The sequence below is a fragment of the Grus americana genome, chromosome Z (genome assembly GCF_028858705.1).
Source record: "Grus americana isolate bGruAme1 chromosome Z, bGruAme1.mat, whole genome shotgun sequence".
Taxonomy (NCBI): Eukaryota; Metazoa; Chordata; class Aves; order Gruiformes; family Gruidae; genus Grus; species Grus americana.
Window position 1 is genome coordinate 76,072,643 of NC_072891.1, and position 19,294 is coordinate 76,091,936.

The following is a 19,294-nucleotide window of genomic DNA, read 5'->3' on the forward strand; positions in this document are numbered from 1 at the left end:
TTTTCTACAAATGTGAGTATGCGAAAATAAAATAGTAAAGAGTATCCCCAAAAAGATTGAATTCTGCAATCTTTTTTTTTTTAAATAATACTTGACAACATATGAGGAAGGGAAGAAAAAGGTAAAAGCCAAGAGCATAAATGCAGAAGGACATGGAGGGACCTGTTAGGAAGGGAAGTGCCACCAGTGAAAAGTTAGTTTGCTTTCCCTGTGCTCCTGGAAATGCCTAATATATACCCTTGCCAACTCAAGGAGTCCAGGCTTGGTGACCAGCGGTCAGCCCTGTCGTTTGGGAGGTATAGTCCCACTCAGGGAGGTATAGCCCACCATAAGGAAGTGCAGTCCATCCTTCTTGCTTGGCAGAGGAACAAGCTGTTTCTCCTCCCCCTAAAGCAGGGCTTTGAATGGAGCCACTGCTCAGGAGCCCATGGGCCAGCCCGAGTCAGTCTGGACGGGTGGTGGACACAGGGGACCTCCCAGGCACACCCCTCAGATGGACGGGGTGGCCACAGCCCTCTCGTACATGCGCTCCAAGATCCGGTGGATGCTGGCAAAGCCTGGCCGGTCAGCAGGCAGCTTGCTCCAGCAGAGGCGCATCAGGTTGTAGAGCTCCAGAGGACAATTGTCCGGGCAGGAGAGGATGTTCCCATCCCTCACATAGTAGATGACCTCCTCATGAGCCATCCCGTAGTAGGGCTGCATGCCATAAGAGAAAATCTCCCACAGCACCACCCCATAGGCCCACACATCAGACTCTGTGGTGTAGCGGTTGTAGAAAATGGACTCAGGGGGCATCCAGCGGATGGGGATGGCATCATTCTCATTGGCTTTGTAATAGTCGGCTGAATACATGTTCCTCGAGAGACCAAAATCAGCGATTTTGACCACCATGTTCTCCCCCACCAGGCAGTTCCTGGTAGCCAAATCCCGGTGGACAAACTTGCGCTCAGAGAGGTACGCCATGCCGGCAGCCACCTGCTTGGCAATACAGAGCTGGCTAGTGCAGCACAGTGCCAGGGGGTTGGGGAGGCGGATTCGTGCGTCCAGGCTACTATGCACCAGACTGCAGAGGTTGCGGGGTGAGCGGTCACGCAGGTACTCGTTGAGATCCCCATAGGCCATGTACTCGAACAGCAGGCACATCGGTTTCCCAACAGCACATACACCTGGAAGAAGACAGATGCACCACACAGGTCATTTGGGTAGCAGAAAGGGTTGTGCAAAACCAAAAAATTCCAAAAGTACTTACACAAAGGGGAGACTTTCAAGAATGCATGAAGGGACAGAGAGAAAGGTGAAGCATGCAAATACTATCAAGTTTGCTTGCATCCCTTTGTGTCTTTGAATCTCCCTCACTAGGGATCTAATGCTAAGCTCTGTGGGAGATGCTAACTTGTCATGCAGTTGCCCGATTTGTCTGGGCATCCCAGGAAAAAGATACACTTTTGGAGCTATGTTTAATTAAGAGCCCAATCCTGCTGAACTTGGCATTAACAGGAGTTTTGCCTCTTCCCAGGTGAAACTGGAAGGATGTACTTTCAGGAAATAACCTTTATAGTTCTGATTATGGTATTTTTAAAATTCTTGTTTATCGTAATTATTGTACTTATACTGTTATGTGTGTAGGGGCTACACATGTGCAGGAAGACTTCACCAGGGGCATGTTCAAAGGTTCACTGGAATACTTGAAATCCAAAGACACTCCTACTACAACTGCTGGGGTGTTCTTCTTTTTTTAAACAGCTCATGCAAAAAATGTTGGTTGCAGAAATTACTTTTGGCATGACAGATACTCAAAAAAGAAAAAATAGATATTAGAAAGGAGAGATTTGCCACATCTGATAGATGCAGAACCTAGTCCCACGGAAGGGCACATGTTTGGCCCTGTACCAGCTTTACTGGGGACCAGCATCAGCAAAGGACCCCACTCCCACCAGTTTTACTGAGCATACAGCAATATGGCAAAAAATATTTGCATGTCTATTATTAAATTGCCAACCAGCAAAAGCCAGCATTTAAAATGCATGTGTTTTGCTTTCCTAGGGCCATCACTTAGCAATTGGTGATCCAACTTATTGCAAAATCTGAAATTCTTACTGATGACCTAATACTTGAATCTTTGGGGAAAAACAGATAGCTGTTCCCAGTGTGATAAAATCAGGATCTGACAAGCATGAGGAGCGTATGTGACAGCTTTATCGTCCAAGCTGTCTTCAACAACATGGCTGTTTTCTCCACACCCCCACTACGTGAAACTAGTTTCTTCCTGTACCTTTGCCTTTTCCTCATCTAAAATGTGTTGACAATAAACATGGTGTTTATGTGAGTTTGGGGCATTTCCTGCTTTTCTCTTCTGTAGCCAAACTACTTGTATCACCCCAGCTTTCCCAAAACTGGGATTTATCTATTTCCAAATTTTGTGGAGCTTCCTATTGCAATAAATTAAGATCTCAGCTGCCTGTTCATCGGGATCAGATCTGCATACAAAAAATTAGAGCAGGATTGCCAGGTGAAGGTGGCTAGCAACATTTACTTCGGTCAAAACCTGAAAATTTACCGAAATAAAATTTTATTTGGCAGCTTTCTTCACAGAAGAATGCCCTATTAGCCAAGGTGTTGCATTAAGACTTTCTGAAAAACCTTATAAACTGGCTTTCCGAAGGGAAGGGAAGGGAAGGGAAGGGACGGGACCTTTTTTGTGGCTGGCTTTTTTTTGTTTATTTCTTTCATTTTGTTTTTTCTAATGTTGGTGAGTGTTCAAACATCACAATAGTAAGTGGCACCCATAAAACTAACAAGACTTGTGCATGGTTTTTTTATGTACCCACAAAATAAATCACAGCTCCAGGAAGATAGTTCCTTCCCTTCAAGACAATGTGCCAGTCTATTAAACTGGAAGCAGAGCTAGGCAGCCAGATGGTCAACAGTATACTCAATGCAGGACGAGGAGGGTTTATTACTATGCACCATCCCGTTAAAGCACCAGCATCAGACCTACATTTTGAGACATGTTCTGGTGGATAATTTAGCAGAGCATGCAGTGGCATACAGAAAAGCTCACCTCTTTCGCAAGAGGCATGTTCTCTTGCAAAAGAGACCAGCACTGCCATTTGCATTAAGTGCCAGTCATGCATGTGTGGTCACCCCTGCACCCCCAACAACCCCAAATTTGCAGAAGGCAGTACCCTGCACATAGGCACCTCATTCAGTTACCTAAAAGCTTGACAATATTTGGGTTGTCAAACTCTGCCATGAGTGCTGCCTCCCTCTGAAAGTCAGCCTGCATGTCTGCAGATGCTTCCTCCTTCAGCATTTTCACTGCCACCATTGTGAAAGGCTCGTACGGCAGCAGCCCTGGGGCCCTGCAGGGAGAGGGGAGAGAGGAAAACATCAGTGATGGATGCACGCACACCAAATGTAGCCTCTGTTTCTGGTGTAAAAGAGTAGGCTGACAGAAAAAAAGAATAGGAAAAAAAAAAAAAAGGCAGAAGGCCCCAGCACCAACTAAAGGAACATGAAAGATCCTTTTCACCTCTTGGGCACATCTGCATTGCATAGTACAAAGACATATGATTTAGTTCAGGGGGGACGAAATCCAGTATAGCTTTTTTTGATCACTGCTCTTTCTGCTTACAAACTCTTTACCATGACTGGCAAAGAGATAGATCAATAACAGATTGGTAAGCAATAACCTCTCCCTGGCTTGGAGGTCACATCAGAAGCTTCATGGAAGGCAGGACAAACTCTTGAGTGCAATCAATTCCCTTTTGGGGTGTAATGACTGAGCTTACCAGAGTTAAAAATAAACCTGTTTTATATGAAAATGTTGAAAGAGCCTCTTTTCAGTGACTCTTGTGCCATACCTGGCACAATGGTACATGTGGCTACTATTAGAGTGAAAGTAACAATTACAGTTAAGTATGTTCCCCTGGTTTTGTAAGGAAAATAGCCTTTTCCCACTGTTCTCTGTGTATGTGTGTGGCATGTGTGTGTGCCTGTAATTCAACAAGTTATAAACACATTGGCTAATTGCAGCTGAATTTAACATGGTGGAGCTGAGCTCTGGGAAATAGTTATGCTCCTGCAAGTTTTGTGGAAACAGGTGACAGAAGACACAAAGCATACATGTGTCCTGTCTGAAAAACAAGGTAATACATGAATACACCTGTGTTAAGACACTGGTGAATCTTCAGCTAGAGCTGAGAGGCACAAGGAAACAGAGCTTCTTGACTTAGAGCAATCACAGACTCAATTTGTTTTCTTATCCACAGGTCACTGCACCCTCAACAAGTTTAATTAGATGGACCTGACAAAGATTTAGGGGTAGCTGTTGCCAAGGAAGAGTAGCTTTCCACTCTTCAAACATGCATCAAACCTCAGACGTGCATTTTGTTGCCCACACCAATTCTTCCCAGGGGTCCTGCAGTTAAAATAAGTTCCTCACAAGTAGCCAGCCAGAGCCCATGGAGAGTGGTGCCCATTTATGTATCGTGTTACTATGCTGGCCCAACTGCCCTCCCGTTGCTCAAATGCCAGGTTATTTTGTTGCTCAGTAGCCCCAAGAGGAGGTTCCAATTTCCAAAGCAAACTTCCAATTTCCTTGTCATCTACTCCAGACATATGGTAGTTGCAACAGATGCACTTGGATGCTGTAAATGTCAAATATCAGAAGATGGCAGGGTGCCCACCAAGAAAGGAATCTCACAGGTGTCAAGATCACAGCTGAGACACTCGGGCAAGGAGATCCGGCATGCTAGAGCAGAGGAGCAGACTCCACACTTGTCTGCTACAGCCTCCGTGCAGAAAAATGTCTTTTTTTTCCCCTGTGCTGCCAGCAAGTTTCCAATCTAGTAGGAGGGGAGAAGTACCAGCACCTACCAGCTGCTGTCTAATCTTAGCGCTCGAGAGAATCAGCAGCAACAGCCTGAAGAAACCATTAGAGCATTTAAAAGTAAAAGAAGGAGGGCCTTTTCTCTTTGAAACAGCCTCATTGTAGATTACCACTCATCACTCGATAGCAGACCTAGTGCAGACTGTGCAGTGCCAATGCAGGGACAGGCACAGCTCCATCTTGTAGGCTTCAGAGAGAGAAACTCACCCCAGGCTAAAGCCTGAAGTACAGCCATCCATCTACTCTTCACTGAAATCCTGTAATGTAAACTAACCTAAATGTAACTTAAGTGAGATTAAGCTGCACAAAGCCTTATAACAGGCCTTCAGGCAACAGCATGTAATTTCACCCTTGGTAACTCATGTGCTACTTCAGCCCAGTTCTTGGCAGACCTGGGAAAATCACACTAATCTGTAAGAGAGACAGACGCTGTTTGCAGTCTTGGCAGAGAGGTGTTGAAGTTGACCCCTTTGATGCCCAAAAGACAGTTTTTGCACAAGGGATAGGGGCACATCTGCAGGGGAGCAATGAGAAGCTGCTGCTTCTGAAATTAACCAGGAGAATTCAAACGGCAGGCCAGAACATGGAGTGTTTTCTAGAAAATAGGTAAATTTCTTCTAGAACTGGGAAGCATCAACAGAAATTACCTTGGGTTTCCTCTCATGATTTTCTAAATGCTTAGAAGAAATGTCCCCTGTTTGAGCACAGGCAGGCGTCCTTGCTTTCTTCACATTTGTGCAACACTGGCAGCATTTGGTTTTCAGGTACCTGCCAATCAAAGACCCAACCTGTGGTGCAGTTCAGAATCTCACCCAGAGCCTATCTACAGAGAGTGCCTGACTTTATGTTTCCAGTCAGGTTTTCTTTCCAGGGCAGTAACTGTGAAAAAACTGAGGAGCAGCTTGAACTTGTATTTGAGATTGTGTCCTGTCCCCCAACTTCCTCAGCATCACAGCCATGTAGCTTCTGTTAAATCATTAAATGATGCAAGCAACATCTACTGAGGCTGGTGGAGACCTACCTTTACCCTGCCCTTTGGAGAAATTTGTATGTGGGCAGGAGAGTGCTCTGAATTGGCATGGGCTCGTTCTATAGTGGTTTTTTTTTTAATTAACATCCACACTAACATTTTCAGCTATATTTGAGACAGCAGGTCAAAGAAACACCCTTTGCACTTGGAAAGAACATGAGGAGACTTCTGTCAGAGAAACTCCAAACTTAGGGACAGCCTTGTCTCTTGCAGAGATGACAACCTGTGCCTTTGCAGTGGGAGTCTAATGGCCTGCTAGCAAAGATCCCACATCCAGGCTTTTAGGCAATCCTGGGCTTCAGGCTTAGCCTGGACCATGCAGCTCCAGCTCTGGGAGAAAACTTGCATGCTGGTCTGCATGGAACCGCACAGGGCTGGTGTGCCGGTGGCATGTGGGGCCAGCATGGTCCTCCCAGGGACAGAGGATCCTGAGTTGGCCATCACGACCCAGTCAGGACAGACCTGAGCCAGGTCCTGAATCTTGTTTTAAGGACATCTGTTAGGGTAACTGGTTACTTCCTCATCCTTTCCAGTGTGAAGCTGCCCCCAGTGAAGATGGCAGCCTTTCAGGAGAAGCTGGTAAGTGATAGCCAGACACTTCCTGTCCTAACATGTTGCTTGACCCAGGACTGAGTAAACACTGAATCAGGACTCACAGCAAGCCAACTGGCAAAGGCATTGCTGGCACTGTGTGCAGAGCTGTGTTTACAGGAGAAGGAGAAACATGAGACCAGTAGAAGTAAGAGGGTTGCTAAACTTAGCTTGAGATGTCCATTTAACACACATAGACAAGTACATTTTATCCATCTGAGATGGGAAGGCAACAATTTGAGTTGTGATAGCTTCAGTAACCTGGAGGGATGCACAGCTGGTGCTACTGGATCAGAAGTCTGTGCTGATCTGCCAGCGGTGCGCAGAAATGCCAGTGGCTTAAATGTTCCCTGGAAATACAAGGCCTTGGAGGGACTTTTGATAGAGATATTAACAAACACAAGGAAGCCCCTCAGAAGCAGTATTTCTGTGGCTCCTTCACTGAGCCACAGAGAGCAGGCATTTCTCAGGGTACGGTACTCTCCAATTTGCAAACACTGGCTAAGAAGATGTGTTGGTTGTGGTTTTTTTCCATCTCTTTTTCTCCCAGTTTCCACTGACAATAGCAAAAAGTTTTAATTAAAAGAAATGGCACCACCGGGGTGGATGAAATCCACTTAAAAGGTCTCTTACACCACTTCAGCACTTGCTTAACCCAGTGCTTTAGTGACATTTGAATGCCCTTTGAAAGGTCATGCTTGATGTGGGTAGGAGTCAGTTCCAGCTCAGAAAGGTCTGTGCAGCACTTAAACTATATGCAAGCTCCCAGCACAGGGCCAAAGCAGCACTTGGCAAGAAGACCACCTGCCCTGCTTGCACACCTGCAGCATGGTGAACACCCCCACCACACAAGTGGGAAGGCAACGCTCCGCAGGGCATCCCAAGGGCTGTGCTGAGGCTGGGATGAGGGCTGCCCTGTACCCCTGCACTGGCTGGCGTGCAGTGCCCCAAGCACAGCTGTGGCACAGTTCCTGCAGCTCTGTTCTCATTTCAAGCTCAGATGTGTTTGGCTTTGCCATCCAGGCTAACAATCAATCACAGGCTAAGCATCTGTGATTTTCCCACTGTGCGCCCTTTGAACTTTGTTATTTTTAGCTCTCTCTGTACTAAAGTATGCCTTCGTTTCTTCCCTTAGAAAAAATGCATTCCCTCATTAAAAAAAAAATCCATCACAACTATTGAAAATGTTTCCTCACTCTAACACATTTAACGTGTATGTAACTCATTTTCTAGCAGGTACATCCACAGCATAACTGTAAAGATTAGAAGTATTTGCAACTATGCTTTTTGCAAGGAGAGTCCTCTGTCTTTGAAGTCAATGGGAGCAGTTCCACCAGGCAGGTCTTGGCCCATGGTGGGACTCTGATATTCCCCTGGGGTTTTTTTGAGGTCATCATATGCTGCTCCAGATACAGCTAGAAAATCAGCCCCATCCCAGACTTGTTAACTGTAAAGGACAAAGAAAACCATCCTGAATAAACATGGAACTTGACAGTCTGTCCACTTCCTTTCAGAAATTTGGGAATGGGATTTTCCAAGGAGACCAGTACTGGCCAAAGACTGTCCTACAGAAATTACAAACTCTGTCAAGGCTTACAAGACACCCTCCATCCACCTCAGTCTAGGTAGGACTGGGTTCATCTCTGGGTTTTTCAATGAAATAGTTTTCACATTTGAAGAAGTGCATGATCTCACCTCCCATGAGATTTAACAGAACTGGGATCTCATCTAATACCTTAAATTTAAAACAGACAACAATGTCTGCAAATTCCAAGAATAAAAAATGAGTAACTGAAGGGGACACAAAAAAAATACTATTGGCCTAAGTGGATTGGATTTTTAGGGGATTTTTGGTTTGGTTTGGTTTTGCCACTGAATCAAATGGAAACTGGGTCAGGACCTAGCTGTAGCATGACACATTGCCCTGTTTGGTAATTGCTGGGCCGTGTTGGCTTTATAATGGAGGATGCCACACACTGACAATTTGCAAATACTGGGAAATGCAAGAATTTCACAATAGGTCACATGTCATAGGCAATACTCTTGGCAAAAACAGCAATGATAAATTTAGCTAAGCTTTTACAGCAGACTTTGTTATGTGAGTAGGACATTACATCTACGAGAAAGAACAACAGAAGAGTCATTTGTGATGAAAGTTTAACAAATATCAACAGAAAGCAGTGGACAACAGAAAAGATTATTCAAGCCTGAGTGTACCATTTGGTAAACATGCATTTGATTTTGGTTTGAGTGAATGAATGAATGAATGAATGATTGATTGATTGATTGATTGATTGATTTCCAGTGCCCAGATAAGAGATTGCCCAACTGCCAGTTTTTCCCAGGTATCTCCACATAGAGGTCTTGCACACAGTCTGCTTACCTTGCTTGGAAGACTCTCCCAAATGCTCCTTCCCCAATATCTCTCACATATTCAATATTGTTCCTGGGATACTCCAAGCTGAGCAATTTTGGATTGAGGAGAAGGGGCATCCGCTGGTACATGGGGTTGGGGTGCAGCCGGTCCAGGAGAAGTTCAGAGGGCAGAGTGGTGAGTGTTGGTGTCTCTGACTCTCTGAAACAACAGAGCAGGTTTTGGTCAGTTTCTGCACAGCCCCCAACCAGGAGATAACTATATGCATCTCCATCAGGGCTGGTTTCTTCCAGGATGTAAAAGGGAGGTGCAGCAAGGCTATTGAAAGAGCCTTGCAGCAAGGTGTCATGCCGTGTCCCCAAAACAGCCACCAGGCCATCTTCTGCCCTGGCACAGGGACTCTCCAGAGCTTGCACTGGGCTGCCACAGGCAAAGGGAGGGTGCTTCTCCCCTACCAGGCATTCACGGGACTACGGTCTCAGAAACAGGCAAGCCCTCTTTCAAAACAGCATTTGTTGCCTTCAATTAAGTCTCAAGTTTTACCTTTTTTTGTTTTTCCACTGCTTTCGCCGACGGCAGCAAACGAGGGTGACAATGCCAAGGATCACGACCAGGGCAAAGCTGGAGATGATCGAAATTATAACAGTCATGGAGTATGTAGGGGAAAAGGGAGGAGGAGGGGGGAGATTTGAAGTGTCTCCATTTGGTTTTCTTGTTCCTAGTGATAACAATGCTGTAACGCAAACAAAATCAAAAGGTTATGTCTCTGCTAGTTTATAGGGCTTTTTCTGAGAGGTATTTATAGAGTCAGCCTGATGTCTGGGGAATTACTGACATCACAGATACAACCCTATGACTGCATGAGAAGACCATAGTAGGAAAGCCTGGTTTGCAGGAAGCAAAACCCATTTCTGCTTGCCAAATGTGAAAACCCAGGATCTGGTAAAGACCAAGACATAGTTCCTATTGAGCTGGGAACACAATTTTGGGAAGGAATGTTTGCAGGAGCTACAGATGGAAGATCACATCTGATAGTCTCAACAGTATTCAAATATAGTAATGTCTGCAGTGGGAAAGATCAATGATCTGCAATGTGGACCACAACGTATCATGTGTCCTAAAAGGAATCTGCAGGCATGAGTGTAAGATTAAGTAAGCACACAGTGAAACTTTCCTGAAATATCACCTTGCATCCAACAATTTGCATCTCAGCCTCTTTATGGGGCAAAAATGGTAAACTAGTGTAAAATTCATTTGGCTGTATCTTTAGAAACAAAAATAAAATATTCAGGTACACACTTGCTGAGTATTTTCTGAGACATTCTAGAAAATGCTAATCTGTACACACAATGAGTACAGAAGAAATTTAAACGATTGTTTTTAAGGACAGCTAAACTGATACTGACTTGTGTTCTTTAAGTCCACAGCATCCCTGCTCTCTGTGCAAGCAGAATTTCCAAACACTGTGATCCAGAAACTGTGTTTCTCGGATGTAATAAGTTTGAAAAATTGTTCTGTTCTCTAAACAAGAAATAACAGAAGGACTTCGTTTCAACATCACAGAGTGAAGATGTTTCCATCTTTTTCAGATTTGTTTTTAGTCAGAATTGGTTTTTATTATTGAAAAAAAATCATCAGAAGCAAAACAACTTTGGAAAGTATGTCCAAAACCCTACCTTCTCCTTAAAACAGTGTGGCAAATACATTTCTCATAATAACACAGGAAATTTGATTTCATCTTTTGGCCTTAATATTGTCTGGGGCAAGGTGCTCAATTTGCATATCTTCATTTTCCCATCTTTAAGGTGCATGTTACACTTTCTGCTTGAAGATGCTGAGTGAACTTATGAGAAGAACCAGGACTGACCGAATCCAGAAGACAGAACAGACCAGTGCAGCCGTGCACACTCAGGATGCAAACGCTTTGCGTGGCCCCAAAACAACCACAGTGGCAGAAATCATAAATTGCAGTTGCCTACCATCTCCACAGGGAGACACGCTGCAGTATTCCCAGGTCACGGATGGGTCTTTTGTGTAGCACCAGGGACGTTCATTCTCACCTCCTGGATTGCGGCAGTAATTCTCAGCATCAGACAGCTCAGGGAAAACCTGAGGAGTTCTCCTGTGCAAGTGGGGAGCCTTGGAGAAGGAAACAAACTGGATTAGTGTTTCAGTATAATTTTTCCTGCTGGTACTAGCAGAACAAAACTAAATAAAACAAAGGAGCAAAGAAAGGCAGAGGTAAAACAGCCTTTTAGTAGCCTGCCAGAATGACAGAGAACGCTTCTTGCCACGGGAAGGGGAACTTGCAGATTAAAATACAAAAAGGGTGTAAAACACCAGTGAACTCAAGAATGAAGGCAACCTGTCCCTTGCTCAGCCCTTCCACTGGGACTGGGCTGTCCAGCTCTGGGAAACTCTTTGGAAAAGCAGACCTCGAGCACGGCTCTCCGTTTGGTGGGTCTCACAGTGATGCGCACCTGGTCACTCCACTTCTGGCAGGGAATGCCAGAGGCTGTGATGTTGGCCCAGCCCTGGTAAAACTGGCCATTGCCACTGTAGCAAGTCCCTGGGGGAAGAAAAAACACATGGGGTCAAGGCATCTCAGACCATGTCCTGCAGCAGGGAGACACAAGAGTAAACTTCACAAGAGTACATGGCAATTAGCAACAGATCTGAAACACGTAAAATGACCAGACAACTGCAGGCAGGGAACTGCTTAGCCTCCTGTTTGCGCTTAAATGGATTTTGACCTCAATACATAAGATCAAATCTGGTAAAACTCCAAAGAGGGAGCTGGAGCTCTTCTAGATTGAGAAAACGGGCCACATGCCTGCCCTTGTTGTGCTGCATCTATCCAGTTCATGGCACTTCCATGCAAAAAGTGCAGGGCAGAACCACAGTGAACCCACCCATGCCAAACCAAGGCAGAAGGCAAATTGCAGCACTGGTTGCATGATTCCCAGCCTGCAGTCTTACAGGAGCACTAACAGGAAGACACCGACGTTCCTGGGGTAGGTAGCAGAGGGCTGGAATTCATAAGTTCCCACAGTGGTATCCCTTCCTCCCTGCCTCTGTACAGGGCTTGGCCTCTTAGACTGAGTATTTGGAAACAGCGTATGGTTTCCAGCATGGGTGGAAACTACACACTAAAGGCAACTACAGATCTGAAGGAACAGTATAAAATAATGTTCTTTATAATGAAGAATGAGTAGTTCATTTTCCATACACAAAGCTTACCCTGGCTGCAGAAAAATTAAGCAGAAAATCTTGAGAGAATTTTTACTGCAGGAATATGTTCCCAAAGCATAAATGTAGACACCACCTGTCCTCACAAGAGACTTTAATGCATGCTGGCATAATCTAGGAAGCAGGAAGACAACAGAGGAAATGCAGCCTTACACACTTTAACACATGCTAGCTAATATTACGTAAACTTTGCTGACCAGGGGATAACATTCTGGTTGATGGCATGCATTAGGGTCCACTGCATTATTAACATTGTTATGTAAATCAACAAGCCAGAAAACACTGTTGTCATAATTTTATTTTCTATTGTGTTCTTAAACTTGCAGGTCAGAAATAGAAAAACAGGAGGAAACCTGACCTGTTCTAAAATAAAGGGGGTTTTAAGCAAATCTTTTTCAGCTTCATGAAAGCTTTGTATAAGTTTTGAAGTTTGAGGCAAAGGTTATGTATTTTAATTTATCCTCACAGCTTGTCCTGTTTCTCCTGTAGGAGGAATGTAGTAAATGCATCATGATGACTATCTGCTCTTTTCTTCTTGCATCATGCACTGCACTCAGGATTGCAGTTACGGGTCTTTTATAGGCCCTTAGTTTTCTGAAGTTTCACCACGCACCAGGCACTACACATGGGTAGGTAGAAACACCACCATGACAATGTTTGCTCCGGGTGAGTGAGTTCAAACACAGCATCAAGTCCTGTAGCCCAACGCATGCAAACACCTCAGTGTGGGAATGACCATTGACTTCATGAGCACACTTAACCCACTTAACCCATCACAAATCCAAAGTAAAATGTTGTAACTTGGACTTTGAGTGGTATGTAAGCTATCATGTTATGCCTCACATCTGCAACAAGCTAGCCTCCACACAACTAGCATCTATAGCTCTGCAGAGGTGTAAAATCTTGTTAAGCTGCCCTAGTACATAGTTGTGTGTCTGAGCCCAGCATTTTAAATGTCTTGCATTCAAAGGCAAGGAAAGCAATGCCTGAAACCTGCCTCATGACTGAGCTAGTAACCAACATGAAAAAACTTTTTCATGGATCCAAAATAAACATCAGGGTGAAACCTAAGAGGAGCAATGTGGAGAGCTTTAGGGGCACAGCAAGGCTAAGCACCCCTGAGTCTTTGGTGGCCTGGAAAAGGCAGATGCTCTCCTACATAGTCTTGCTACAATGAGGACAGAGGCAATAATAAAGGTGGTCTAGCTGGACTTTAATGAATAACTTTGATGGGCAAGCTACAAGACAGTTCGGTTCATGCTCCCCAAACCTTTGTGCACATTACAGTGGCTCTAAAGTAAAAAAGAGGGAGCAACATCACTAAAATGTTACTGTTATGTCTCCCTGACTCACGACCAACTAGTTCACATCCGTGCAATACCACCCTGGGAAAATACAATGAAAGCTGAACAAAAAGGTCACACATTTGCACAGGAGACAGAGGCTATGTCCTGAACTTGCAAACATCCAAGAGGAGGCTGAAACCATCCAATGAATGCACCACTCATTTGCTGGCATCCCTCCCTCATGCTCCTTTCCCCAGGGAGGGGATGGCTGCAGCTGCGGGCTGTCAGCGTTGTGCAGTGATGCTGGAGTGCTCACAGGGTGCTAAAGCGTTTGTCTCCCAGGAGTGCAACAACAGGCGCCTGGGACTTGGGTGACCAGGTGGAGCCAAGGCCTTCCCATGAAAGAAAATTCCTCAGAAGTCTTGATTTCACCTTTTTCACTTTCTATCTCCATGCAGAAGTTTCCTGCCACTGCCAAATCTGCAGACCTTGCCTGCTCAGAAGCATGGCAGGAGGGAAGCACTGTTCTTCCTTTTTCCAATGGGACCAGGTGAGTGGCTGAGCTTTAAACTGCAGTCGCGTGTCAGTTGGAAGAGCTGGATGTGCATGTTTCATCTGTGACCAGTGGCAGAGCAGAAGGCCAACAGAAGTCACAGCAGTGCTGCAGGGGACAGTTGGGTCTCACCGTTGGTCATGGGGGGATCATGCAAGAAATGTCCAGACTTCAGAGATGATTGGAGGAGAGTGCTGGGGTCTTTTGGGTAGTACAGTCTTGCAAGTCCAGCCTGATGTAGGTAACCATGTCAGTAACAGCATATAAGGCTGAGATGACCTTGGTAGCAGTATCAGAAATACCAAATATGGGTAAAGCAAAACTAGAAGCAATGGGTAGAAAGAAGGGGGAACAGCTGGTAGGGAGGGTACCACCTAAAAGCACCATGCCTCTCTAATCACCTTCAACAGTTATCAGCCCACATTCTCCCCAAGCTCTGAAGAACTGGAAATGTGTTTTCCCATGCCTTGGATGTGGAAGCTCAGGCATTCCCTGGTAAAGACCTGAATCCAGCCAGCAAGGACCAGAACAAACCACAAAAATGCCGTGCAAGCTGCACCTTCAACAAAGAATATCATGCTCATCTCTAGAAACATAGAGCCTGGAGCAGTCTACTTACTGGTTATATTCTCCTTCTTAAAATCTGTAAAAAGACAAGACATAAGGAGGGGTTGTCCAGGATGTGATATAACTGCTGCTTGCTTAGGAGCATGCTATAGGAAAAAGTTCCCTCTCAGAAGTGCTTAAGAGGCTTGTTTCTTTGAAATGGCACCTGGATGGCAACTTTGCCATCATTAAGACTGATATTGGAATGAGGCTGTTATGGACCTCTCAGTAAAGAGCCAGGCTTTATTTGCGTGAGGGATTTTTCCCACACCCCAGTCAAATGACAGGCAAACAGTCAATGTGGCTGACAAGACATTACCCACCATCAGCCTTTACTTTAGTTGTAAATTATGGATCGCATCCTTCCCCTTTCCCTCACCAAGAACACAGCTCTACACACAATGGGCAACGTGTGCCACCTTACCAAAGAATGGGATGTGGGTGCAGGCACTGGGGTCCTGGTGCAGGCTGGGTAGCCTGTTGCATTCAGGAAGAGTGAGCAGCATCAGCCCTGGCTTGTAAATCCCCTTCTGAGCGTTTTCCTCCATTGAGAGCCATTCCTTAAAGCAGTAGAGATCCTTTACAGCAAGGCAATTCTCTCTACATTATTTTGCAAAAAACAGTGAAATACAGCAGTCAATGGCTTGATAAAAATGGCTGCAGTGTGTGGTGTGCAGGGGTTATGCAGGATCACAGAAATCCATTTATGGGGCTACACTTCTTTAAGCCCATCTGTCTAGCTCATAAACTATACAGGAAATTCTGTATAAAATATAACAGCTTCCTTTAGAAACCCACAAAGCTATATTTTTAATGAAGCAGGGTTATGCTTAAAACACAACACACATCACAGTTTGTGAGGAGTTTGTTCCCATCTTTTCCTCCAGATTTATTGCCATGTTCTACTAATAAACATCATGTCTTGGAGTTACCTTAGCATTTTTCAGCACATTCTAAAAATGTCATCTGTCTTCTGTAAATTGTACATTAAAGTGTCATCTGTTAAAGACAGGGGGTGAGCTGCAATTCTTAATCTTCTTGAAATAAATATTTGCTTGTGTTTTTAATCTCAGAGAATAACTCATCCAAATCTCTTCTTTTATCCACAGACACCTTTCAGTCCCTTTTTTAGCTGTCAGGTGCCTGCAGCAAAACCTTTACAGTACCTGGTAAAACAAGACACCTAACTGTCTCCTACCTTATGTATTACCTCCATAATGATGTGAAACATTGACTGACAAGAAGTGCTTTGGATGTTTAAATGTTCCTTAGATCAGAAAGTGTTTGTGAAAAAGGCCAAGGCAGAAATATCTGCTCTAGCAAAATAAATAAAAATAAATAAAACACCTGTATCATAGTGGAAAGTTTGAGGGTTTGTTGCATTAGTCAATTTATTGGTGATTTGCCTATTTATGTACTCATTCCTGAGAGCCTGAGTTGCAAAACCAGCTTTGAGGTTATGTGCAGAGATTACTTTTGCTGAGCTCAGCTGCAGTCCTTTGCAGATTCACATCCTTCCTGACCACCACACCTGCTGGTATGTGTGGGAGAGGACACAGTGATGCAGAAAAGTACAGCTGAGGTCCATGGTGAAGGTTCTAGCCAAATTCACCACCTGGTGGGCTGATGCAGTTTATTTACTTATAGTCTGCCAACAGTTTTGGCAAGAGCAGATGGCCATGAGTTCCGGTGCTGACTACTACCAACAGTGCAAACCTTCTAAGGCACCTGAAGGACAGAGGCCATTGGGAATTATACCAGTGCAGCAGCTTTTCTGCAACAGCAATGGATGCCTTTCAAGTCTGCAGGTTGAAGCCATCAAAGCCCAGCAGCCCTTTGCTTGGTTTTAGCCAGTGCTGGTTTATTCCTTTCTCACTTCCATGAACGCTAGAATGCAGCCAGATGGCATAATTTATCTTTTTTATGTTAAACAACATGTGGAACAGGAATGACCTTCTGGATTAAAGAAATGTTTAGCTAGGAAAATGAGAAAATCTTGCATTTGAAGCACTGGCTGATACTTGGAAAATCTGGACGGCATTAGCTACCTTCACTCCTGAAGCCTGAGCATCCTTAAACAAGCCCCCTATTCAGTGTGCAACTGCAAAATGCAAAAGATCAGTCCTCTGCAATCCTGTCCACTACAGCATTGTTATGGGTGGGGCATATCTTCACCCATAAATCCACTCCAGGAATGGATCTCTCCAGCGGGAGAGATGGTCAGTCTCCTCGAGCCAGGTTCATACCATTGTTATAACACTTAATCCTGAGCAGAGAGAGCTTGATGAGATCATATGCAAAGATTACTTCAGACTATTATTAGAAATTTTATGTCATATAAATGACAGATAGACAAAGAACGGCAGCAGCAGAAGAGGACAAGTGGGTCAGTAGCATTTTAGGGACCACAAAGGACTGTTTAAGAGGAGGTGGGGACACACAGACCCGACCGAAGTGAAACATTTCCCAACATGAGATTGTTCCCTGCAGCCTGGTCACTTCTTATCAGCAGTGGATGAAGCAAAAATTGAAGGATTTTCTTTTGCTGAAGCATCCAGTGGTAAAAGGCAGATGTAATCAAGAATTATGAGATGAGACATCACTCTAAAAAGAGGAAAACTCTAATCTTAATCAAATTGCATCTTCATGTACATGAAGTGAAATTTTTCTGTTGTTTCACTTAATCTTGTTTTACCCCCCGATTATTTTTGTAAAAGCTTTACTCAGTCTATTGTCAGTTGTTATTCTTGCTAGCTAGCTTCCAAACCAAAATGAAAATAAAAAATGACATGGGGAGAGAAAAAATGGTGCTGAGAATAAATAACAAGACTAAAACACATAGAAGTATGTTGAGAGAAATATGTCCCTCACTAACTGGGAGAATTCTCCAGCCTCTGAGATAGTTAAATTCTTCCTCATGAAGTACTTCATCTGAAACCTGGTGTAGTCTAGCCAGTTTCTACAGAAAGGTATAAAGTTGTCAGTAAAAAGCAGATAAGATAATTGGAAAGTAACCAAGACCATGTGAAATGTGTTCAAGAGGCCCCAGAGGTCTCAACTATTCAGAAGTAAGTATTAGATGTCTGAGTTATCAAAAGGAGTATTGGGTTAGGGTTTTGGAGGAACTGTCATCCACCTGATGTGCTCTGGGAACAGGAAGTATGCCATTCCATGGCTCTTGTCATGAAGAAAGCTGCATTTAAATCTGCATTAAAATCACAGGGAAAAATCATTAAAGGGAAGAAAACATAGCACTGACTCGTGGCTTTGAAGAAAGATGATGCCAGCCAAGTCCCTTAAGATCTAGACATATTTGCAAATGCTGTGCTTGTTAGCTCAAGATCAAGTGCAGATTTATGCTGATTTATATCACTCTGACTTCAGACATGCCTCAGAAATGCAGGTCTTCAGTTGAATCACCATGAGTTCTGGCCCTGCAGGGCCACTTGTGAGCAGGGGCAAATGAAGTGAGACCCAGATCTCACTGAAATGCCTTGTGGAGTACTGTGCAAAATCCTTAGCTGACAAATGTGCAGTGCATGTGTGGCTTAGATATAAATACTGTCACACGTCTTGAATATAGGCAGAGAGATCATGTACTAAAGGGTACAATGACAAAGAGCAGAACAACAAGGCGGCAGGGAGGAGTCTGCCAGCAAAAAGCAAGTTTCAGTACTTGTCTGCATGATTATCTGTTGTTACTTGCACATACACTTCTTTCATAGGGTATGTGCCCTTACTTCTCTGGAGGAGGAATACCGAATAGCATAGGCACTAAATAGAGAGCATAATCTTTTGTCAAGCTTTGTACTGGGATTTTCCTCTGTACTTTTGCTTTAGAGATAGCAAAAGAAGAACAATCAGAAAGGTCCAGATTACAAAGACAACATGTTGCTGATTGTCCTAAAAAGCCCCTACATAACTGGAAAAATAATTGCCAGTAGACTACATCTGGCCCAAGTCCAGCTGGCAGAGTACTTGCCATGTCTGCAGAGAGGACTTGTATTTCATTTGAGACACTCGAGTTGGGGCTGCTCTCCCATAAAGACAAATATGAATAATTTGTTTTAAGATGCAGTTCAAGGAGGACAAGAGCAGAGTACTGCACTTAGACAGGGATGTCAGCTGCCCAAACACAAAATGGCTAATGACCAGACAACAGTCCTCCAGGGGCTGAAAATGGACACGAATCAGTTGTGGCCAACAGTTACATTAGGAAAAAAGAAAACTTCACCCTGAGACATCTACGTGGGGTTGTCCTCTGCAAGGCACACCAAGCAATCATCATTCCGTTATAGTTAACACTAACAGAACCTGGGCTGGAGGATATATACATATATATATTTAGCGCTGAAGGAAAGATGAGGAGCAGAAGCTTCAGAGGCCAGGCAAGCCAGAGCTATGAGCAAAGCTTGGAAAAATCTGTTTTATTGTAGTCTGAGAAGTTGGGGAAGACTTAAAATCTCACTGCAAAGAGGAAGAGAAGAAACTTGTCTCTGTGGTCATAGAGCAATGGGGGATGGGCTGCTCAGGAGGTTGCAGAAAGAGGGAGTAGCGTTTCTGTCGCTGGGATGTGTTGTACAAACACCTGTCAGCCGTGGATTATCTGTAGTGGAAGATGCTTTGGATCCCTCGGGGTGCTGCCAGCCATGTTTCAATGCACATTTCTCTGCATATGGGAGGATTCAAGGGCCATATGGGAAGTTTGGTTTAG

General features: G+C 44.3%; 1 protein-coding gene across 4 annotated transcripts in view; it reads right to left on the reverse strand.

Moving 5' to 3' along the window:
• Positions 1-489: 489 nt before the first annotated feature.
• The window catches only part of MUSK (muscle associated receptor tyrosine kinase), a 55,329-nt gene continuing 36,524 nt past the window's right edge, over positions 490-19,294 (reverse strand). For 2 of the 4 annotated variants that reach the window (XM_054810002.1, XM_054810001.1), the window contains exons 9-13: positions 15,005-15,180; positions 9,430-9,619; positions 8,896-9,087; positions 3,214-3,362; positions 490-1,166 (exon numbers count right to left, since the gene is read on the reverse strand). In XM_054810002.1, the coding sequence (XP_054665977.1) occupies positions 490-1,166; positions 3,214-3,362; positions 8,896-9,087; positions 9,430-9,619; positions 15,005-15,180 (1,384 nt within the window). Of the gene's footprint in view, positions 1,167-3,213; positions 3,363-8,895; positions 9,088-9,429; positions 9,620-10,865; positions 11,026-11,366; positions 11,456-14,593; positions 14,618-15,004; positions 15,181-19,294 lie in introns of all 4 variants that reach the window. The other 2 variants (XM_054809999.1, XM_054810000.1) reach the window with 2 other exon arrangements.